This window comes from Ailuropoda melanoleuca, chromosome 2 (assembly GCF_002007445.2).
Source record: "Ailuropoda melanoleuca isolate Jingjing chromosome 2, ASM200744v2, whole genome shotgun sequence".
Taxonomy (NCBI): domain Eukaryota; kingdom Metazoa; phylum Chordata; class Mammalia; order Carnivora; family Ursidae; genus Ailuropoda; species Ailuropoda melanoleuca.
Genome location: NC_048219.1, coordinates 46442280 through 46467828, shown reverse-complemented (window position 1 = coordinate 46467828; position 25549 = coordinate 46442280). Strand labels below are relative to the sequence as shown.

The window sequence follows — 25549 nt, the reverse complement described above, 5'->3', positions numbered from 1 at the left end:
TCTCTCTCTCCCTCTCTGTATCTTTCTTTTTCTCTCTGTGGATATCCTCAGTTTCAGTTTAATCAAATCATATTTAATTGGAAACAAAGTTTTTCTCACTTTGAATGTCTTTATCTTGCTTTTTATGTGTTCCATATCTACATAGAGTATTAATCATTAAATTATGAAATATTTCAGAAAGTCTAGAATTTAAGTATTCACAAAATAATAACTTTGTACTGATGCCTAGCATGGTACCATGGATGTAGTTGGCACTCAATATGTATTTGTTGAATAAACTAATCAAATTTCTCAATCCTTTTTTGTTATTTGTGAGTTGATACTGCAACAGAGGTTGAAGAATCCAATCAAAGTGGTGCAGGGATATGGAGATAAGTAAACCACAGACCCAGTCCTCAGAGAGAATAATTTCTTCTAGGGGTGAGAAATGTACTTAAGTATGATATAAGGTAGAACATAATAAGTACTCTGAAAGTTATAAACAAAATAATATTTGTAGAGTTACACACTTTTAAAAATGTGGTCTTTAGGTAAGCCAGATACAGAATTATTCTTAATTATTACTATATAATACATTGGCTATTAGACAGTATAATCAATATATTAGTAAAAAGTAGGACTTTGAATAGAATTGCACTGTCATGTAAATAATAATAAAGGAAGTAAATTTTTGGAGGGATTTTTGAAGAAACATAAATCTGTATACTGTAAAATTTTTCATGCCCTTTACTTACTTTACCTAATACCAATCATTATTATTAATGAACTAGCACCATGTCCTCTCAACTTGGAATTATAACCTATTCTAAAATCTTTATGGAAGTTTGCAGCATCTCTTTTTACTGGGTTTGACAACTGCTACTAGCAAGTATCCACAATAATGTTAGCAGACTGAGTGGGCCTCGGTAATTTACACATTGGCACCTCTAATCTTGATAATGATGGACCTTAGACCTTAGCCATTCTTTAACTGAGGGAGCATACCTTTCTATTATGCTTTTTTCCCCCATGTGTTCTTTAAATGTACATTTGCAGCAAAATATAATATTCAGTCACCTTCATTTCCCAGGGCAACTTTTTGTTTAGAAGAGAAATGTCACACTTTTTTCTGTATCTACTATGTGTCCTGTATTTGTTTATCCAGGTCATCCATTGTGAATTCTCTTCCTCATGTATCCAGAGTATTATCATTTCTAGTCGTCTTTGTTAAGATAAAGTAAGATTGGGAACAAACACAAGATAATAGCAATTTTTCAAATAGCAGTTAAACCTGACAGTTGCTTCTAGGGGAATATTTTAAAAAGTAATTTTTCTCATAGAACTTTATTTTAAATCATTCCCCTTTCTCCATGTTCTTTTTTTTTTTTCCTGTTAACCAGCGCTTAGTCTTGAAAGCGGAGTTCAAGTGGCACCTGCCAGAAGTGCATCTGTGTATATTAGCCTCTCCTATGTTGAAAGAACTTCTTGCTAAAGTTAATGAGAGGCTATGTAGCCAAATAGGAGTGTCAACAGTTTTCAATCAGACAAAAAAAGGGCAACTTTTTTAGTTTGGGTTTTAGCATATGCCTAAAGTTATTCCTTTGAGTATAATATGGAAAACCTAAGATTTGGATTAACACTTTTAAAGATGATGTCTTAGCTGGGAAGAGGAAAGGGAACAAAAACAACAGAAAACAGGTGGTAGGGTACCAAAGGTCTAATGATTCTAAAGAGGTTTTGAGGATCATCCTTGAAATGGAGCCTACTTACAATGACCATATGTAGCGTAGACAAAGCAAATGCTTGGTCAATTATAGTATAAGTAGTATAGGAATAGATAATATAACAATGAGTCTCTGTTAATCTGATTTGGTTAAAGAATTATAATTTGCTTTAAAGTTAAAGGGCTCTGATTTGCATAGTATGTATGTGAAAACAAAACTACAGTCTTTAGAATTCTAACTAGGCTAATTTGGGAAACTCAAACCATTAAGGATTGAAAATGAATCTTGATTTTCAGAGACAGAGAGTTTAGTATAAAATATTTACCCTTGTTCTAGAAAGTAGAGAAAATTGTTACCACTGTCACCACTCCTCAACTTTTAAATGGTAAATTATCATCTCTCTTGGGGAGAATAAATATCTGATTCAATCATCCATCTGATAGTTTACAAACCACATACTTATTTAATTGTCAATTATAGGTAGCTCCATAGCACCTCAGTTAATCTATTCCAATTTTCAGTAATGTTCTGAGAATTTTTTTCTTATGATTAGATGGGATTTATTCATACACACATGTCTCTCCCTGCTTTTGTAGCTATTATAGATTATTTTTCCTTTGCTTCTCTACTCGCTGCCATCAAAGGAGAGCTCTTTCATTGCCATTTTGGTTCTCTGGCTTACTGTGATGTAGAGCAACAGAACAGGTAGAGAGATGTGCCCAAATAGATGTGTAATTATTCTTACCAGAAGGTTATGTTTATGTTTTCCGTATGTGTAACATATTGAGGAGTGGTAAAGTAGAAGAGACTCTAGAAAATTAAGAGTTTAAGTTGATGTACATGATGAAGAAGGGGATGAGAGAGTTGTAAAAGAGTTGCTAAGTAAAAAGCTTTGGACAGTATGGAGATTTCAGTATTAAAAGAGAGAATGCTGGAAAGTGTTACTTGGGATAGAGTTGTTTAAAAAAATGCAAGCTAGGAATTTATCTTTATTTTTTTTTAAAGATTTTATTTATTTGCCAGAGAGAGAGTGAGAGCGAGTGAACACAAGCAGGGGGAGCAGCAGACAGAGAGAGAAGCAGGCTCCCCGCTGAGCAAGGAGCGGGATGCAGGGCTAGATCCCAGAACCCTAGGATCATGACCTGAGCTGAAGGCAGACGCTTAACTGACTGAGCCACCCAGGCATCCCAGGAATTGATCTTTAAATTATGTCTGGTTGGACTCATTCCAAAAGGGAGTTTCACTTTATAGTATGTTGGACCAAAGTTCCTAAACCTCTACTCATTCCTTTTAGTACTTGTCTTTGCTACTATTCATTACACATCAGCATATAATTATTGAATATTTGCTGAGTGCCAGAGGCCATTCTTGGCACTGAGTAAGGAAGACAAGCAAAGTCCCTGCCCTGGTGAACTAGATAGATTCTAGGAAAAAACCAAAAAGCAAAAACCAAGTTGTAATCCAAGCAAATCTGTGATAAATGTTTTAAATAAAATAAATAGGTTGCTGAGATAGATAATAGGAGTCCTAATTCTCATATGATTGTCATAGAATGTTTTTCTGAAGAGATAAAAATTAAGACCCAAATGATGAGAAGCTAGCCATGAAAAGTGTAGGAGTGTGTTCTAGATAAAGCAAAGAGCTTTATGAAGTAGATTGTTTTGACTTGGGTTTGAAGAACTGAATGAAATCCAGTGTTGTAGGAGTGTAATGAATAAAGTCAAGGGTAGCATGAAATGAATTTGGCTATGTGGCCCAGGGCCATATTTTGCTGGCTTTTCCAGCTCATAGTAAGGACTGGGCACCTTGACAGCTATCAGGAGATGTAAAGCTAAACATACACATCAGATTTATCTTTGATAAATGTAACTGAATCTTATAGGAACGAGGGTGAAAGCAGAAGCCAACACAAGGCCATTTGTGGTTGGAAAGGGTGACTATAGCTTACTAGAGAAGTAATAAACAAAATGAAGAGAAGTAGACAGATTTGAAATACATTTAGGAAGTAGAATTGTCAAGATTTGCTGATGGCTTAGATACAGGGTTTCAGAAAAGAGGATAAAATAGAGAACAAATTCTAAGTTTTTGTGGTTTGAACAAGAGAATGCTATCATTTTATAAGATGAGGGAGATGGTAATTGAGGGAGGTAAGATGTCTGAATCTTTCTTTGTTGCCTCTTTTCTACCCTGGATGTAAATATGGCTTATTTATATAGGGCTTACTTTAAAAATAATTCAGTAGATAGGCTGCTCTCTTTGCACATTCCAGATTATCTGTCCTCATCTGAAAATATGTTGCCCTGACCTGATATAGTGCTTCAGCTATGGTTCCGATCAGAAATTAATATGGTAAGATTGTGTGATTTTCTTCATTCTAGATAAAATGCTTAATATAGCATAAGGTCATCATACAATGGACTCTTAATTTACTCTTAAATACAATATTGTATCCTCTTATCACTCATGATTTTGAATTACATTATGTATCGTAGTGATTAAATGCATTTTGCCCAACTATAATATTTATTTTTATTACACTTCATCTGTTTAATTTGATTGATTGCTTCAGTCTATTGAAAATATTTAAAATTTCTGTCTCGAGTTAACTGATTTTGTTCTTTTGCCACCTCACCTAAAAATGTCATAAACATTTCCTTTTTATTATTCAAATCTTTTGTATAAATATTGATCATGATAGGGCTAAGAACAAGTCTGCTTATGACATTAGAGATCTCACTTCAGGTTGCATCATTTTATGAATCCTTACTCTTTTTCATGTGGTGACTCAACATCTCTAATCTCCATCTAATGATATTGTTTTTCCAAAGTTCTGAAAACATTTATCTGAACATATTACTGAAATTAAGGTTTATCATGTTGAGGATGTTTGAACCTGAATTAATTTTGACCCTGTTAAAAATGAAATTATATCTGATGTATTCACTTGTTAACTTATATTGCTTCCTCTTCTAAATGCTAACAAACATCCCTAAAACTATTTTCTAAAATTATTGAGGAACAGTGTTAGGCTTAAGGTACTTCAGTTAATAGAATATACTTTCTATTACTGAGAACAAGATATTTATTAGATTATCCTCAGTCTTCTGATAACTTTTCTTCTCCATGATTTTGAATATCAGTAAGTGGGCACATTCTTTCTTTTCCTTCTTGTACTATGTACACAGAGAAGCCCAGTTTCTTTACCTTGGTAGCTTGTGTAAGTCTCAGTTCACTTAGGGCTTTAGATGCTCACTGTCATATATGCAAGCTTTCTCATGGATTCTTCTTTCTCTAGTAGATTCTTCTTTTATAAAAGCCAAGTGATGACAAGGAATGGCATGTGGATGTGTGAAAAAGGATAAGTGGTAGAATGAAAGAAAATATATTTCTGAAAGGAACTAACTAGCCGTGCATTTAATTTTTAAATAGAATAACATATTACAAATGTAAATTTTCAATATCTAATTTTTTTAAAGATTTTATTCATTTATTTGACAGAGAGAGAGAGAGGGAGCACAAACATGGGGAGCTGGAGGCAGAGGGAGAGGGAGAAGCAGGCTCCCTGCTGAGCAGGGCTCCATCCCAGGACCCTGGGACCATGACCTGAGCTGAAAGCAGACTCTTAACTGACTGAGCTACTGAGGCTCCCTTTCAATATCTAATTTTTAAATTTCATGATTCTATAAATTAATTTTATTTGTGATAGAGGTTGTATACTCATATTTGACAGGTACACACTTATTTTAAAAATTTCCCTTATTCTTTCAGGGGAAGGCAAAGGAATTTGTATTAGTAGAAACAGATTGCTGCACATACCTTACATTCTAAAGGGTCCATTTCTATGGTTGAAATAGAATTTGGGATGATTTTTAATGTATGATGAATTGCACTGTTTGTAGAGAGAGACAGTAGTTATAAAAATAAAGCAAAATGTATAGAAGTAAGAAAACATAAGAATGATGATGCAGAGGACTAATTGAAGAGGACTGATAGGTGAATTTGGGGTTGAAAAAACATTTAGAATTGTTTGTTAAATATTTGATTGCAGAACAGTGGTCTACATTAGTTTTGTCATACTTTGTTTAATAGAAAGAACTGAGCCCAAATGAAAATAGAAGCAATATTATTTAAAATAATGTTATATTTTGATAATGTGTTAATATTGTGTTATTATAATTAATCTTGACAAACTTTAGAAAAAAATTTAATATAAAGAGAATGTATAAGCTCAGAAGTAACTGCTTATTTGTCTTTCTAGCAAAAACTGGTGTTTTTGTCATGCAAAGAATGGAAAGAAATTATGTAAGAATTGACTAGTGAAGGATTTTGAGTAAAGAAAAATAACTGAGATTCATTCCAGGGCTACATAATACCTAGTACCTATCATGAGCATTAAAATTCTTTCACAATGAGTCATCGCATAAAGACAAATTGTTTTCAATAAATTAGAGAATATCACATATAAAATTTAAAGAAACTCAAGGATATTTAGTTAAATACATCTGTTTTGTGCATTATAGGAATTTGGGCAGAAAAATTGTAAATATAGGACACCAGGACATATATCCAAGTGTCTCTCCTAAGTTGTAGAATAAAGGAGGTTTGGACAAATGGGCAGGTCAAGGTAGAGGAAATACAACGATAAGTCTTGTATTTCAAAATCCTATCTGCTATAACATATTAGAGAGTTTATGTGACTCTCCACTTCTTGGACGAAGGTGGTGCTACTCACCATAACCAGAAATAAGTTATAATAGGTTGGGGGAAAGATAGGACTTAAATTCAATTGAATATGAGATGTATGTGAGATTTTCCAGGGTGAAAGAGCACAGCTCATAGTTATTAATGAGTACTACATAAAAAGCAAACACCTCAGAAAGGAATACTATTGAAGATACATATTTGTGAGTCTTCAGAATTTAGGCCAGTGGAACTCAACAAGAAAAAGCATAATATCCTGGGAGTGTTTCTCAAAATAAAAATGTGTATCACCTCCCAAAATTCTCAGTTTTTCTCTGTGATATACCGTGGTAGCCTACCAATATCTGCCCTTTTCTTCTTTCTTGGTAAGAAACCCCAAATTTTACTCCAGGCAGCAAAGTACCTACCAAAAAGGCTGTCCCTTTGTCACTAAGAGTGGCCAATGAGATATAAACAGAAGTTACTGGAAGGACCTCTGGAAAAGTACCTTAAGACACATGGCCTGTGCACTTTTGTCATTTTACCCTTTTCCTCCATCTTGTTGACTGAAATACTGACATGGTGTGTAGAGCTCTAGTACCTATCTTGACTCATGAGTAAACCTTGAGGATAGAAACCATATAGAGGGTAAGACAGAGATGATAAATTTTGAAAGAGCCTGGGTTCCTGTTGACCTGATGGATCCTTTGTACCATGCTGGATAGACTGTGAAGACAAAGGCAGAAAACACGTTATTGTTATTTTTATTAGATTATTAAAACATTATTAAATTAATTATTAAATTATTTATTGATTATTAAAATTTTTATTAAAACATTCCCAGCCAATTTACAGACATTATATAGCTTATATCTGATAGTGCACCCAACTCTCCACCAAGTTCCTTTTCAATATTCTACTTGTTATTCCTTACCAGATCCATTTGTACTTATAAGAGTTGTGATAATTCTGGTCCCATTTCTCCTTCTTTCTATGTTACTATCTTTTCTAGTATTCTGTAAAATAGTTTTGTCTACCCTTTCTTAACCTAAACCTTTCTTTGGCTTTCTGGGCAACACCATCTTGCTTCTCTTTGTTTATTCCTTATTTTTCTTCCCCGGTGATTTTTGTTTTGTTTTGTTTGGTTTGGTTTGGTCATGGCACCCTCCTGACAGGTCCCTTTTCCCCTCAATCTCCCTTCAAGTATGGTCCAAAGTATATAATTAACTCTTAGTAGAAGGACAGTTTATTAAAATCATACACAATGGAGCTCTTTATAGCTTTTTCCTAACTCTGCCATCTCACAGATTTTTCTTGGTATTTTTTTAAAAAAAAATCAATCATGGTAGTGTATAATAAATGTGATGGTTCTTTGAGAACTCTAAAATGTGTATAACAGACATTATGGTTGTCATTGCTTTTATTTTGTTTCCACAGAGTATACATTCTCCTGTTTATTTAAAAAATTCTGGAGAACAGAGAAAACATGTTTCTTCTATTATGTATGAATCAAAACCAAAAGAAATTGGTATAAAATCAAAAAAAACAAGACATCTCATTCAAAAAGGTTAGTTATATGAATTTTTAAGTTATATGTATGAACATATTTTGATGAACAGTAAATTCATTAGAAATTGGGCATGTTAATTTAGAACTATAAATATAAGATACTGTGAAATATATGTTGAGATGTCTAGTTAAAATATCCATATCTCATTTAATATTTTATAAATGTACATATTCAATAAGTTGTTTCATGGATATCAATGACTGGATTTTGAGCATAAGGTGGGAATTAAGGGAAATAGGTGTTAGCAGGAACCATATTGAATTGATAGCTTTGTTGCTTTATGGCTTTGTCAGCATGGTTCCTCTTTCAGGAAATCTGTCAAGTATCAGATTAATTAATATAAATAATTTCAGTTAACTAATGATATTAAATTTCCTTCAGGCTTTGAACATAATTGTTTTGTCAATAAAAATACATTTCATCTTATGTTAATAAGATTTTGTTTATCAAATGTATACTTGTTTTTTGTTTCTGCAGAATTTTTTCTGATAAATTTTTACGTATGATCAATGGCATTTTTTACCTCTTTCACAGAAAAATCATATAATCATTTTTTGAAATTATTTGAAATAATTATCAATTTTCTTTGAATTATTTGAAATTATCTGAAATAATTATTGAAATAATTTGAAATTATTTGAAATAATTATCAATTTTCTTTTTTTTCCTCTTTTTTTTTCTTTTTTTAAGGATTTTTATTTATTTATTTGACAGAGAGAGAGAGACAGCCAGTGAGAGAGGAAACAGGCAGGGGGAGTGGGAGAAGAAGAAGCAGGCTCCCAGCGGAGGAGCCTGATATGGGGCTGGATCCCAGGACTCTGGGATCACGCCCTGAGCCGAGTAGACGCTTAACACTGAGCCACCCAGGCGCCCCTAATTATCAATTTTCTCAAGGTTTTCTCTTAATCCTTTTAAAATTATTGTTATAAAAACACTTACCCTGACACCTACCCTCTTACAGACCTTTAGGTGCATAATGCAGTATTGTTAACCACGGTCATAATGTTGCACAGCAAATCTCTAGAACTTTTTTATCTTGTATGACTGAAACTTTATGCCCATTGAACACCGCCTCATTTCTCTTTTTCTAACCTTTTAATTCTTAAATATTCAAATCTTTCTTTTTTAAAAAACTCACGATGGTGTCTTTATCCCCTTATATTTTCTTTATATATGAACCGTCATACTTTGTCTATCTCTACCGGTTCCTTATTTGTCAGTAGCTTTTGTTATTTCATCAATTATCCGTTAGTTTCATGTACTGTATATACATTTCATAAAGCTCTACATTGTTATTTAAAAGTAATTTTATTTATATCCAGTTATTTAACTCCTAGATTCATAAACAAAAATGAAATGATGGAAAAATAGTGGTTCCATGCACCATACCTCTACACTTAATCTTCCTGATACCCCAAGACAATATTATTTAATAATTTTAACTAACTCTTCTGCTGTTTACTTTTATATTTCCAAGTAACATGCTTATTCTGCTAAAATGTCTTTTTTTTAGTTTTAGATATTATTTACAAATTTCCACTGTGAAAGATGGAAATTTAATTATCTTATAAATCCTCCATAATATACACACTTATGTATCCCCTCCTCTATTCTCCCTATAGAATTTTATCACCACTATTTGGGGGTTAATCAATATTTACTGTTTTAATTGTTATGGCTGTGTACATATTGTTCACAACTGAGCCACACAATACATCAGGATATGTTTGCTTTTTTAATACTATTTTTTTGAAACCTTGTTTGAAAATCTCATACCATTCAAACCACCACTCTCCCCAAGCACACCCACACACATATATTTTTTTTCCATGATATTTCTGCTTGGGCCTTTCATTTTACTGATTTAATTAGGACTGTTTACTCTCTAAACCTGCTCTTAGATTATCCATCTTGGTGTACATCTCTTCAACTGTGATCCTGAGAATTCATTTGTCTCCATGCTATGTAGGGAATCTAAGTTCCAGAATTCTGTATCTTGGTCTGACTTGGTTTATTTTCTTATTTTAGTACAGTGCCTTCTCTATTAGTTGACTGAGAAATTATATATAGGAGGTAAATTTTTTAAAACCTTGAAAGCCTAAATATATCATTATGCTACACTCATATTTGGTTGATGATTTGACTACCTAGAGCTTCTTTCAGAATTTTTTCAGAATTGGTTTATCATCTAACTTCCAGTGTTTCCTTATGGAGAAGTCCATTGCCATTTAGTTCTCAGTCTAATATATATGAATGTCTGTCTATTGTTTTTCCCTTCTGACTGGAAACTTCTAGCATTTTCTTTTTATACCAGGTATTCTGCAATTTCACAGTGATTTGTCTCATAAATATTTGCTTGATTAGCTGTATTTTTCTATTCAATTTATTGTAGTTATTCAATCTGAAAATTTATATATATCAGTTCCGGGTATTTCTCTTATATTTTTATGGTAATATATATAACATAAAACTTAACCATTTTAAGCATTTTTAACTGTACATTAAGTATGTTTATATTGTGCAGCCATCATGACCATCCATCTGTGGAACCTCTTCATCTTCGTTCTTCAGTTGAAACGTGTGCCCATTACACATTAACTCCCAATCCTCCCCCACCCCCAACTTCTGAAACCACTATTCCATTTCTCCCTAGAATTTGATTACTCTAGATATTTCATATTAGTAGAATCATACAATATTTGTCCTTTTGTGACTGGCTTATTTTATTTAGTACAATGTCTTTAAAGTTGATTTATGTGGAAGCATGTCACATTTATTTTTCCTTTTTAAGATTTAATAATACATATTTCATTGCAGTCAACCTTTACAACATAGCCTTGAACTGTGCAGGCTCACTTACGCAGATTTATTTTTTATAAATACTAGTACTGTAAATATGTTTTCTCTTCCTTATGATTTTCTTAATAACATTTTTTCTAGCTTACTTTACTGTAAGCATACAGTATATAATACATATAACATACAGTATATAATACATATAACATACAAAATATGTGTTAACTGACTATTTATGTTATGTTATCAGTAAGACTTTTGATCCAGTGGTAAGCCATTAGTAGTTAAGTTTCTGGGAAGCCAAAAGTTATACATGGACCTTCAACTGTGCAAAGGTGTAGTGCCCCTAATCCCTGTATTTTTCAAGAGTCAACTGTATGTTTTATTTATCCAAACCAACACTTGGGTGGCTTCTATATTTTAGCTATTGTGAATGATGCTGCTATGAACATGGGTGTATAGATATCTCTTTGAGACCCTGCTTTCAGTTATTTTGAGTGTATAGCCAGAAGTGGCATTGCTGGATCATATGATAGTTTTATCATATGATTTTAAACATTAAACATTTTTTTAAACATTAAAAGTTTTGAAGAATCATCATACTGTTTGCTACAGCAGCTGTACCATTCTACATCCCCAGCAACAGTCCACAAGGGTTCTAATTTCTACACATCCTAACACTTGTTATTTTCTTTTCTTCTTTTTTTTAATGGTATCCATCCTAATTGGTGTGAGGTCATATCCCATTGTGCTTTTTTTTTTGCATTTCCCTAATGATTAGTGACACTGAGCATATTTTCATGTGCTTACTGGCCATATGTATATCTTCTTTGTAGAAATATTTATTTAAGTCATTTGTTGTCCATTTCCTATTGTAGTGTTTGCTTTTTTGTTGCTCTTGAATTGCAGGATTTATTTATATATTCTAGATCTCAATCTTGTATAAATGTATGATTTGCAAATATATTCTCCTATTCTATGGGTTGCCTTTTTACTTTGTTGATAGTGCCCTTTGATGCACAAAAGTTTTTAATCTATTTGGGGTTAAATTTTTGTTTGTTGTGTAAAGTAATAATCCAACTTTACCTTTTTGCACATGGAATCCAGTTTTTTGAGCATCACTTTTTTGTTTTTTGTTTTTTGAGAGAGAGAAAGAGGGCATGTGCCTGGAGGAGGGAGGGGAAGAGGGAGGCGGAGAGAGAATCTTAAGCAGGCTCCACGCACAGTGCAGAGCCAGATGTGGGGCTCAATCTTAACAACCCTGAGGTCATGATCTGAGACAAAATCAAGAGTCGGACACTTACCCAACTGAGCCACCCAGGCATCCTTGAGCACCATTTGTTGAAAAGACTATCTATCCTTTCCGTATTAAATCATCTTGATATTCATTTTGAGAATCATTTGATACTATATGCAAGCATTTACTTCTGGGCTTCTATTCTATTCCATTTGTCTATATGTCTGTTTTTATATCAGACCCACACTATTGTGATTACTACAGTTTTGTAATAAGTTTGAAAATGATGAGGTGTGAGAACTACAATTTTCTTCTTTTTTGGGATTGTTTTGGCTCTTTGGGTTCCCTTGAAATTTTATATGAATTTTAGGATGGATTTTTCTATTTCTGCTAAAATGCCATTGGGATTTTTATAAGGAGTACATTGAACTTGTAGATTACTAAAAATTGAGTAGTAGTTTAACAATATTAAGTCTTGTAGTCCAAACATAGGTCGTTTTTCCATTTATTTCTGTTAATTTCTTTCAGCAACATATCATGGGTTTCAGTCTTTCACACCCTTAGTTAAGTTTATTCTAAGTATTTTATTCTTCTTGATACTATTATAAATTAAATTGTTTTCTTAATTTCCTTTTTTGGATCCCTCATTGTTTATATATAGAAACACAAATGATGTTTGTATGTTGGTTTTATATCCTATAACTTTGTTGAATTTTTCTATTAATTCTAACAGGTGTGTGTGTGTGTGTGTGTGTGATGTATTTTCTACGTGTAAGATCATGTTCCTATCAACAGAAATAATTTTCCTTCTTTCTTTCCAATTTTCATGTCTTTTAGTTCTTTTTCTTGCCTAAAGGTCTGGTTAGGACTTCTAGTACTATATTAAATGCAAGTGCAAAAGTGGGCATCTGTCTTATTCCTGATGTTAGAAAAAAAAATAAGTGTTTTACACATTTAATAAGATGTTAGCTATGTGGGTTTTTTTTTTCTTATATGACTTTTATTAGATGGAGGTGGTTTCTTTCAATTCTTTTTTTTTCGTGTTTTTATCATTAAAGGGTTTTGAATTTTTGTCAAAATATTTTTTTTCTAAATTGATTGAGATGGTCATGTTGTTTTTCCTTCATTCTATTAATGTATATTACATTGATTGATTGTCATATGTTGTATCACTTCTTGCATTCTAGGAATAAATCCCCTTAATCCTGGTATACAATCTTTTTAATATGCTGCTTAATTGAGTTTGTTAATAGTTTCTTGAGGATTTTTACACAGTATTCATAATGGATATTGGTTTTCTTTTCTTATAGTTTGTTTGTATGGCTTTAGTATCAAGAGAATGTAGCCTCATAGGAGTAAGGAAGTATTCTCTCATTTTCAATTTTTTGGAGGAGTTTGAGAAGGATTGTTTTTACTTCTTGCCCAGTGAAGTCATTTATCTTTTACTTTATGTGTTGGGAAGGTTTTTATTACTGATTCAATCTCCTTATGAGTTATAGATCTATTCAGACTTTCTATTTATTCATGATTCAGTGTTAGTAGGTTGTGTATTTCTAGGAATTTGTCTATTTCATCTAAGTTATACAATTTATTTTTATACATTTATTCACAGTATTTTTATAACCCTTTTTATTTTTGTAAAATCATAATAATGTACCCCTTTTCACTTCAGATTTTAGTTTTTTGAGACATCTCTTTTTTTCTTATCTTTCTAGCTGAAGTTTTATCAATTTTGTTTATATTTTTGAAGAACCAAACCTTGTGTCATTGATTTTCTCTGTTGTTTTTATAACTTACTTTGTTTATCTCCTCTCTGATGTTTATTATTTTCTTTCTTCTCCTAGCTTAATTTAGTTTATTCTTTTTCCAGTTCCATAAAGTTTAAAGTTAAGCTGTTTATTTGATACTGTTCTTCTTTTATAATGTAATCATTTATAACCCGTACACTTGCCTCTTAACACTGAATTTGCTGTACCCCAGAAATTTTAGTATATTCTATTTTATTTTCATTTGTCTCAAGATAGTTTATAATTTCCATTGTGACTTCTCTTTTTGCCTCATTGGCTATTTAAGAGTGTGCCATTTTAATTTCTACATATTTGTGAATTTTTCAGTTTTCCTTATGTTATTGATTTTTATTTTCATGCCATTTTGATCAGAAAATATACTTGGAGTAGTTTCAGTATTTTTAAATTTATTAAGATTTGTTTTATGGACTAAAATATCGCATATCCTACATAATGTTCCATGTGTACTTGAGAAAAAATGTGTATTCTGCTATTGTTGGTAGTGTTTTGTATATGTCTATTAGGTCCAATTTGTCTATAATGTTGTTCACGTCCTCTGCTTACTTACTGATCTTGTCTCTGGTTGTTCTATCCAATGTTGAAAATGAGGTATTGAAGTCTACTACTATTATTGTAGAAATGTTTATTTGTCTTCAGTCTGTCAATGTTTGTATTATTTATTTTGTTGCTCTGATTTTTGGTCGATGTGTGTTTATAATTACTCCATCTTCTTAGTGAATTGACCCTTTTATTATATAATGCCCTTATTTGTCTCTACTCAAGGTCTACTGGTTTGAATGCTGATCTCATCTAAAATATAACTTTATAAACACATCTAGAATAATGTTTGGCCAGATATCTGGGTACCATGGTTTAACCAAGTTACCATATAAAGTTAATTATCACAGAGGTTTACTAAATATAGAATTCTCAGTTGAAAGGTTTTTTCGTTTTAATTTCAACATTTAAAAAAATATCCTCCTACTGCCTTCTGGCATGCAAAGTTTCTGCTGATATATCTGCAAATTATTGAAAACCCCTTGTATGTAATAAATCACTTTTCTCTTGTTGCCTTCAAGATTCTTTCTTTGTCTTTGTCTTTTGACAGTTTCTTTATAATGTCTCTCAATGTGGGTCTCATTTTGCTTATCCTACTTGGCATTTATAGAGCTGCTTTGATTTGTAAATGTATGTGTTTCCTCAAATTTGGGAGGTTCAGCGATTATTTCTTCAAATAACATATCTGTTCCTTACTCTCGTCTCCTGGGACTCCCAAAATGCATATTTTGATCCATTTGGTAGTATGCCATAAGTTCCTTATTCCCTGTTCACTTTTCTTCATTCTCTTTTCTTTTTGCTCCCCAGACTCTATTATTTCAAAAGATCATCTTTAATTTTGCTGACTTTTTTCTTTTTTTTACTTGTACTGTTGAACTGCTCGTGAGTTTTTCAATTCAATTATTTTATTTTTCTGATCCAAAATTTGTTTAATTCTTTTAAATAATTTCTGTCTCTTTATTGATATTCTTATTTTGGTTATATATTGTTTTCCTTATTTCTTTTCATTATTTGCCCATGTTTTTCTTTGTCTCTTTGAGTGTATTTAAAACAGTTGTTATAAAGTTTTTGTCTAACATGAAAAGATGTTCAACATCACTAATCATCTGGGAACTGCAAATCAAAACCACAGTGAGGTATCACATCACACCTGTCAGCATGGCTAAAATCAACAACACAAGAAACAACAAAAGGTTGGGGAGGATATAGAGAAAAAGGAACCCTCATGCACTGTTGGTAGGAATGCAAACTGGTGCAGCCACTGTAGAAAACAGTGTGGAGGTTCCTCAAAAAATTAAAAATAAAACTATCATATTATCCAATAATTCTGCTATTGGACATTTACCCAAAGAATATGAAAGCACTAATGTGAAATGTATATGCACCCGTATGTTTATTGCAGCATTATTTTCAATAATGAAATTATGGAAGTAACCAAATTATGGAAGTAGCCCAAGATAAATGGATAAAGAAGATACGTATATATACAAATATACATACCGTGGAATATTACTTAGCCATAAAAAAGAATGAAATCTTGCCATTTGCAACAGTGTGGATGATGGTAGAGAGAATAATGCTAAGCAAAATAAGCAAAGACAAATACCATATGCTTTCACTCATTTGTGGAATTTAAGAAACAAAACACATGAACAACAAAAAAAGAGGAAAGAGACAAACCAAAAAGCAGACTTATCTATAGAGAACAAACTGATGGTTACCAGAGGAGAGGTGGGCTGGAGGATGAATGGAATAGATGAAGGGGGTTAAGAGTACTTATCTTGGGGCGCCTGGGTCACACAGTTGGTTAAAGCGTTCAACTCTTGGTTTCAGCTCAGGACTTGATCTCAGGGTAGTGAGATAGAGCCCTGCATTTGGCTCAGTGCTCAGTGTGGAGTCCGCTTAAGACACACTCTCCTCTTCTTCTGCCCCTCCCCACCTTGTTCTCTCTCTCTCTCTAAAACAAATAAATAAATCTTTAAAAAAAGAGTACTTATCTTGATGAACACCAAATAATGTATAAAATTGTTGAATCACTATAGTGTACACCTGAATCTAATATAACACAATATGTTAACTATACTGGAATTAAAATAAAAATTTAAAAATAAATAAAGTTTTTATCTAGTTAGTTTGATATGTATGTTCAGGGACAGTTTTTGGGGATTTAGTTTCTTTAAATGGACCTCGTTTCCCTATTTGTTTTCTCTGTTTTGTGATTGTTGAAAATTGGACATTTGTAAAATAGCTACTTCTTTGAATCTTTGCTGACTTGCATGGAAGACTTTCACTATTTAGCCAACCCCTAAGCCTTGAGATCAGCTTAGGGTAACGGCTTAACATCTCCTTAGGTCTTTTCTGGGCAGACATCCCCTCTGGGTCAGTGTGTGTATGGTTTTCTTTTCTTTCAATTTTCCCCAGGTTCCTATAAATGCCTTAATTTCTCAGAGACTCTCCCCGGTTTCATTTTGGGAACTTAGATTTTCTTTTCCATTTCTCTGTCCTCAGTTTTCTCCCAGGAGTCTGTGGATCTGCAATTCCCCTGCAGTTTTATGTATCATTACTGCCTTTAGTGGTTTTCAACCTGATATCTAAACTATATTGCCATTCCTCTCCTGAGGATTTGAGTCAGGTGAGAGACAAACCAGTCCTTTAGGAGCCCAGAAACAAACTTGAACATTCCAAGCAAGTTTTATTCTGTGCTTTCCATCCTAAGGGAGAGAAACTAAAAATGGGCTGCTTCTTCCAGACTGTGCTACACCACACTGGGGAGAAGGTAGGGAAGGGCAACTAGAAATGCCACAAAATTTGTTACTGTTTTGATTGTGACTTTTTCTTATATGGGTGTTTACCTAGTTGCTGTAAATCTTTTATTCATTTCTAGAGCTCCTTTAAAGTTATGTTAGTCAATCTGTAGTTATTTATTTGATGTTTCCAAGGGAGAATAAGGATGTGAGCCTTGTCTGTCATCTTGCTGATACATTATTCTCGTATTTATTTCATCATTTTCTCCATTGTGTAGTCTCTTTCTATGACTCCTATTATTCAGGTGGACCCCCTTGGACTGATTGTCTAACTTTCTTACTACTTAACCCTTATTTCCCCATCTCTTTTATATTTGTTCTCTTTTCTGGGGTATTTACTTAATTTTATCCTCTACTTTTTTTTTTTAACTATGTAATCAAATTTCTAAAAATACTGATATTTTGGATTCATAGATGCAATATCTTCTCTACATCTCGGAGGGTATTAATATCATATAATTTTTGTGTGTGTGTGGTTGGTTCTTCTCCATGGTATATTCTCCTATTCCCCTAAGTTACTTTCTTTTTAACAGCTTTTGTGAAAAATGCTGCTAATCCTTGTTTGTTTGCTCATATTTAAGATTAAGGTTCTGAAATGCTACTTGGAAACTCTGTTCATAAATGTGGCTGGGTTTTATTGACGTGTAAGCATTAATTTAGGATTATTTAGTGGGGTCCAGTCTCTTTATTCAGGGACCTGTAATATGGGGTTTCTTCAGAAGACTCTTCCAATACTTTGCCTCTGATATGTGAGCGACTGCTGTTGTTCTCAACATTACAGTATGAGGCCTTTCATTTCATCTTCCAACTTAAAGCCATCCTGCCTCTGCATCCTTAGCTGTACCTAGTGCCCTTGAGTCCATAATTTTTCTGTTTTAACTTCTCCAGAGGGTGAATCTTTAGTCTCCTTTAAGAGCAAATGGATAAAAGTCACCTGGTTATGTGTGGTTGACAAAGGATCTGTTGATCTAATTATGTTTTTCAAAGAATTTTTAAACCATGTTTCAAATTCCCCACCTTTTTTAGTGCTCTGCATTGTGAATCGGCTTTCTTCTTTGCTTGTCTACATCAACCCTTAATATTCAACTTCATAGTGGCTGGTCGTCAGTTACCTTTCATCCATGTGCTTCTAGCTTCCAGATGATTTTTGGTGTCACTGATGCTTTCTTTCTCATTGTCTTTAAATTTTTCTTTTTAATTTTCCTTTTTGATCATGGTACTGGGGTGCAAAGAGGGAGCAAAAAAATGTGTTTAAGTTTTTTAAAACTTTCTGTTTAATCTGAAGTCTATATTGATACTTTAAATTGAGCTGACTTTAAATTGAGCCGTATTTTATAAGGAGGGAAAAGTTGGAACAAGAGAAGGAGGAAATAGGGAGTTTTGGGACACCTATCCTGTTCCAGGCAAAGGGTGACTGAACACTTAGAAAGCATCATTCATAAATCATACTGAGTCCTGATTGATTTCCCTCTCAAGTGAATATTTTATGCAGTCACAACCAATGTATTGTAAAAATTAAAATGTCTTGGCCATCCCAGTGCTAGATAATATCATATTGTAACAATTTAATTTATTATTAATGTTTTACAATGAGGAAAGTGAGTTTAAAGGGCCACAATAACTTATCTGAGGTCACGCAATCTAAAAGTGACAGGGCTGGAACTATTTCTAGGTTCTGTTTCCTCAAAGTCTAGAGTCCATTCTGTTTCACAACGATGCCTCCTGAGAACTGTAAATGTTTCACTATGTAATAATTAAATTATGTGCATGGGAATATGGTTGTTTTAGATTAATAATCTAATCTAATCTATCTGAATCTATGAAATTTAATGAAATCTCTCATTCCTGTGTTATTCCAAATATTATGGAACCACCCATTTTACATAAAATTCTATTATTTTCCACTTATTTTTAATATTTCTGATGTGTAAAAAAGCTATAGAAATTGAAGAGTATCTTATTTATCTAAAATCATTATAATTAAAGAAATAGAGTAAAAATAACATTTTCCTATATTTCTTTCTTTTTAATCATAACCAATTACCTTGCACTTGCTTTAATAAAATGGTTAATTTAAAAAGCAGCCAGAAATTGTATTGATGTTCTTAGAAAGATTTCACCGGGGAGGGGGGGCATGAATTTTTATCAATTCGGGATAAAAAAATGCTTTCAATTTTTTTATTGAGTAATATTTTCTGTTTCTTTTCAATCATTGGATTTTTCTATTTAGGATTATGCTAATCCATTTGATGATGTTTTACATTATAGCATATATAAATTCATAAAGCATGAGAAATATCTTTTCCTGTTCCATCCTATTTCCTCATAAAGGATGAGAAATAGCTCTCCTTCCTTCAATATAAAATTTTTCCTTTTAGAATAATTAGTATAATTTTTTTCTCTGATCATACTTAAAAATGGGCTCAGCATACCTTATTTTGGAAGATTATGAAGTTTGGCAGTCTCCTCTTTCTACCATTTAGTTACTATTAAGTAATAACACTGTGTTTGAGATGCATACAGTTTCTGGACTCATTTCCTCTAAATTGAAAGATGAGCAATGCTGGGAGTACTGAGTGGGTAAGAGTGCTGTGACAGTCCCATAAGAAGCAACCTCTTTTAACTTTAATGATTGTCATAAGGAGAATTATTTTCCATCCTGGCTTCTACCTATTCTTTGGGGTTTGTTAAAACCTACATATGATAATGCATAAGTCCATTAGATCAAACTTTTCATTGTTATTCAAATATTCCATTTTTGAACAGAGTACAATAATCTATTGTTGTTGATTTTCCCTTTGTCTACTTAACTAAGAATTAAGGGAAGCTATTGAAATATTCCGCTATAATTGTAGATTCATTGGCTTCTCCTGAATTCTATCAAATTTTGTTTTCTGCATTTTGAGGTAATTTTATTAACTACCTATATGATTATAATTAGTATATATTCTTGGTGAGTTGAACTGTTTATCATTATGTATTTACTTGCTTTATCTCTAATAATGCTTCTTCTCATGCTCAATTTTGTCTGATATTAGTATAGCTGCACCAGCTATATTTTAGTTAAACTTTTTCTAATATGTTTTTCCATCCTTTTACTTTTGACTTTTTGCTTTATATGTTCATCATGAAAATAGAAAAATAGCTGGACCAGTTTATTTAGTCCATTTATATTTTTACTTTTATTAAGAGAGTTGGGCCTGTTTCTGTCTTTTTTTTTTCCAGTTCTGCCCTTTGTTTTCTTTTTTCTTGTTTTTTCAAAATTGGTATCTATATTTCCTCCTCTTTGATTTTTCAATTTCAAATAATTTCAAATTATTAAAAAAAGGTACAGAAGTTACACACTATTCCTGAATACCCTTACCCGTTCCATAAATGGTATCATCTTATATTATCATTGTACAATTATTAAAGCTAGGAAGTTGACATTGATAATACTATTAACTTATCTATGGACCATATTTATGTTTTGTCTATTGTCTAATATCATTTTTCTTGTCCAGGATCCACTCCTACTATCATCTAGGTTATAATGATATCATCATGTATATACTCCTTCCGTTTATTTGGTTTTAGCTTTTAGGTTTTTTTTTTTTAAGAAAAAGCAAATCTTACCAAGTTATGCAATGTTACTTTCTGTATCATTTGCAACATCTCCTAGATTCATTTCTCATCTCATTTCACCTCACTTTCCTTCAGAAGCGTTAATGTGAAGCGATAGTAGAATACCTTTTTTAACCTTTTATCCCAAGGACTATATTTACCATCACATTTGAACAATTAGTTGGCAAAATTTCAGTCTATGTTCAAAATTATTTTCTTTCAATATTAAAAAAATATTATTTTATTGTTTTCTTGCATTCATTATTGCTGTTGAGAAGTTTGATGTCATTTAATTCTTTTTCCTTTAAAAGCTTTCATTTTTATTTATTTTTTATTTTTTTTAAGGTTTGTTTATTGACTGAGCACAGAGCCAATGTGAGACTAGATCTCATGGCCCTGAGATCATGACCTGAGCCGAAACCAAGAGTTGGATGCTTAACCTAGTGAGCCACCTGGATGCCACCCCACCTGTTAGAAGCTTTTAAATTGTTTCTCTTTGGTATCTGAATATGTATACTTAATATGTATACATATACTAATTTGATAAAATTAATTTAAAATAAAAAGAATAGACTATTCAGCTGTATTAAATACTAGCCGAAAAGTCTTCAAATAAAAGAATAGACAGTGTTTATTGAATTTGAACATGGGAAGTCATAATTTGACAAAGACCAAGTTCAACAAAGTGGCAGAGACAGGAACCATGCTGGCATAGGTTAAAAGTGAATGGAAGTAATGAAGTGAAGACATTAGCAAGTTTTACTTTTTGGGGGAGTTTTACAATCTATGGCCTTCATGTTCATAATAATCTCAAGACACTGAAAGAAAGAAATTAACCTTCTGAATAACAGAATTTTTAAATTATGGTCCAAAGACATTTTTAGTATTATGAATATCTTATTATATTTATAATTTTAAAATTGATCATCGATATATGATATACAAAGGAATATTGTAATTAGTATTTGAATAATCAAAACATTATTCCTAAAGTTAATCCTGGATATCAGAAAGTTTACAAAATATAGGTTGTTAAGTAGGGGAAAGAAAGTTTGGTAAAAAGCAGATAGGCAATTAATTACTCTTCTCTCCTTTTAAGGTAAAGAGAATTTGAATGAATGTCTACAGGTTAATATTTTTCAAAGTGGTACAGTCTGCTAATAGGCATCGAGCTCCTACTAGGCCAGAAGTGCCTTCATTAACCAGAGCATGAATATGAGCAATTACTGCCTCGTAATATGGGTCATCACTAAAAGGACCTATCCCTAGATACAATTTCTCTGATTCTTAATTCTTTTTTTTCCTTTGGTCACAAATCCAAATTAGAGGAAATTTAAGAACATGATAAAATAATTAATGTCTCTTTGTTCCCCAAAATGCAGATATGAACCCACATTCATTTTATTTATAATTTCAAGTGGTGCATGAGTCCACTAAGCCCTATTCATGGTCCTTAAATTAGTTTACAAAAACAAGAATCACGTAATTTAGTTTACAACTAAGTTTTTATGATGCCTCCAGAATCTCCAGAAAAAGTCTGCCTTGGGTCGGTAATTGTTCTGGTATCATGAATTACACATCTTGTTTATTTTTATGTCTTCAAACCTTGAGCAATTCCTAAGCCTTAGGCACTGCGTAAAATTCCTTTGAGACGTGTGTAATGTGCAGTGATTCTGAAGGAATATAAATTAGTCTGAATGCTATTCATATCACCTGTTACCATAATCCCAACTTTAAGATATCATTCTTAAATATTAATATGCATGCATATAAATATAATGTGGATAAGCAAGCTTTCCATAGCCATCCTATATAATTTTTAAATGTTTAATTAAAAATAGCATAAAATTATGTCATGATACGGTTTTTCTGATCTTTAAATTGTTACTATAAGGTCAGCCAGAATAATTCATAATTCATATAGTACTGAGCATTGCAACTCCTACATGGTGCCATATTTCCCCATTCACTTTCTCAGCAGGACATTTCAAAGTGGCAAAACTTAAACTATTTTTCAGAGAACAAATACACTAATGAATGAAGGACCCAGGGCTATTTATACCATGACTATATGTCTCAGTATTGTCCTTGAAAGTCTCAGTTGGTGCCTGTTATCCTGGTGTAATAATTATTAATAATAGTGTCTCTCAGTCTTAAACATGTCTCAATTTGAGTGATTTTATGATTATGCACGTTATGTGCTATCCTCACTTTCTTTCATCCACAAGCCAATTTAACATGAATTAATTCTCAAATTAGACACACAAATCAGAGATCATATTCCAGTGTCAAACTTTACTAATAATTTCAAGGATACAAATAATCAAGAGGCTTAATAAAGCAGAGAGAGATCTGGAACATCAAGGGTGGCTTTGCAGGTTCTTTCTTCCCCTGAAAAACAAGCACCTATGGCTCAGCAAAATAGATGAAATCTTTAGTGAGGTTTATGGGTTTACCTCAACCTGAGAGGCAAGTGTTTACATTATGAAATATTTCTGTTTTTTATTTCAGAGAATTGTATAGTTTATATGACATTCTCTGGAGAGTGTAACCTCATAGATTCTTGGTTTATTTAATATAAGCAATGCTTTAGCCAGGCACCATCGTGCTAAAGGCATTCAATAGATAAGGTCTCTTCCTCCTAGAAATTATCATTTGTCTGTTTTTTCTGGAGTTTCTGTTGACATGGGGATTATATTAGATTGCCTGCCTTCTTTCCTTTCCTAGAGGCATCCACTTTATAAACAATGAATGGATCACTGTCCAGATGCTTTACCTCTTTCCTCTCACCCTTACAATAGGTTTTGAAATTTAGAGAATATATTATTATACTTCTTTTTTACTACATTTCAGGTTATTACTACATTTTATTTTTATCAGCTCTAGGCATTCAAAATCCAACAATAAATAAGGCATATAAAACCCTGCCCTCATAGAGCTAATATATTAAGTGGTAAGGATGATATTACATGTTTCAGTGGAACTTCTCTAAGATTATGAAGATCAAAGCCTTATCTGTAACTTGTAAGGATAGGTATTACATTGTTGCATTTATATTGTCAAATAAATCAAATTATACATGGCAGCTCAACTGCTGAGTGCTTTGGTTGTTAATATTATCCAAAATTTCTGTCTTATTAATTATTAGCTTATTATAAATAGTTGCTTTATCTTTAAGTTAAACCTATTATCCCTCCCATTTTTTTATAATGCCTAACCAATTTTTTTCTTTATGAAAATGATATATTGCTGTAGGTCAGATATTTTAGAGATACATGATGTTTTATGAATGTCTATTCTATCTTATATTTTAAGAGATTTTTTTCAGTGTTAGAAATTAAGCATGTAAATTTCTTGATTGATACAGAAAGGATATGGCATACCGGACAGACATTGTAATTCTAAAAGTGTGTATCATATTAGTGTTTTTTTAACTCTTTGTAGGAAGTGTAGCTGGAAGATGGGCCAGTCCTCTACAGTTATTTCAGAACAGCATTTATATTTCAGATACAGTTATGAAGAAGTAAATTCAGATCTTTTATAAGAAGTGCCAGCTGTTATATAAAAGATATTTCTGAGAACAAAAATGCCATTTCCTATTCAGAATATAGGGTCAAAGGTTTAATTATTTGAGGGTCATTATATCAAAGTGCCTGTGATCAGATTTATACAATCTTTAGTTATTTTATCTCATTACGCACTTTGTCTTGCTAAATCCACTTATGAGTCTGAAATGATGACTCTAAAGCGGATTTTATGGTTTCCTTTGAAACACATTACATTTTCTGCCTCCAACATTTTTCTTTCAAATTCATCCAATTTATCATATCTTGCTGATTTCAATCCACTTGTGCTTTAGGCAATTTTAACAGTGCTTTTTTTTTCTTTTCTTTTCTCCTAAATTGTTTGCTAGAATGACTGAATTTTAGTCCAGGATATAAAATAGTATGAACTAAATTACTTCAGATGAGCAATTAGAGCATACTCATGCATATAAAACTAGAAGTCTTTCTTTCCATATTTAAAATTAAAAGCAAACAAACAAAAATGTACCTTTATATCAGTATAATAGTTCAGATTTCTTTTATAATATTCTTAATATCCTTACTAAGAACAGAGGGGGAGAATGTTAAATTCAATAAAAGTAAGTATAACTTTATGGAAAAAAATAGTCTTTGGAGTCAATTATATTTGGATTTATTTTCCAATTCTAAGCAACAATGCCATATATTCCATATACTCCCCAGCAATGCCCAGCTTCCCATACAGGAAGGTAGTAATTATGTGATCATTTCTATCCATTTGACGGTGAGCAAAAGTGAAACATCACCTCAGAGTGAAAGCAATTAAAAGCATCGTTTTCTTCCTCTGCCAAGTAGATCTTAGAGGCCATTTGTTCCCTTAGCATATCTGCAAGGTTCTACTGGCACACATTGGTTCTTAGATGAGAAATAGGTAAGTCTTTACTGTGCTGAACTACTGAGATTACCGGGTTTACATATGGTAGAAGTTAAGATTAATTATGCTGATAAATACAGAAATTGGTACCATAGCAAAAACCTTAAATATGGCCTCATCTTAGTGATCAGATGAGAAAACTGATAGCCATTTTCAGTCCAAATATCAGTCCAGTTTCTGTAATAGCAAAGCATTTCCCTGTGATAACTTGAAAGGCAAACAACGTGTATAGCTAGTGGCTATACAGGAAGAAATTGAAAAACAGTATTAATTCTGTGTGTTGGTTGTACTGGACTGTTTGGCAAGTTACCCTATAGAAAAGAAGAGCTCAGCAAAGTGGCTGGTTTTCAAGG

At 32.4% G+C, this 25549-nt stretch overlaps 1 protein-coding gene across 1 annotated transcript in view; it reads left to right on the top strand.

Moving 5' to 3' along the window:
- The window catches only part of LRRIQ3 (leucine rich repeats and IQ motif containing 3), a 194614-nt gene that overhangs the window by 108269 nt on the left and 60796 nt on the right, over nt 1-25549 (top strand). The window contains exon 6 of the mRNA XM_034643783.1: nt 7821-7950. Coding sequence (XP_034499674.1) covers nt 7821-7950 — 130 coding nt within the window. The remainder of the gene's footprint in view (nt 1-7820; nt 7951-25549) is intronic.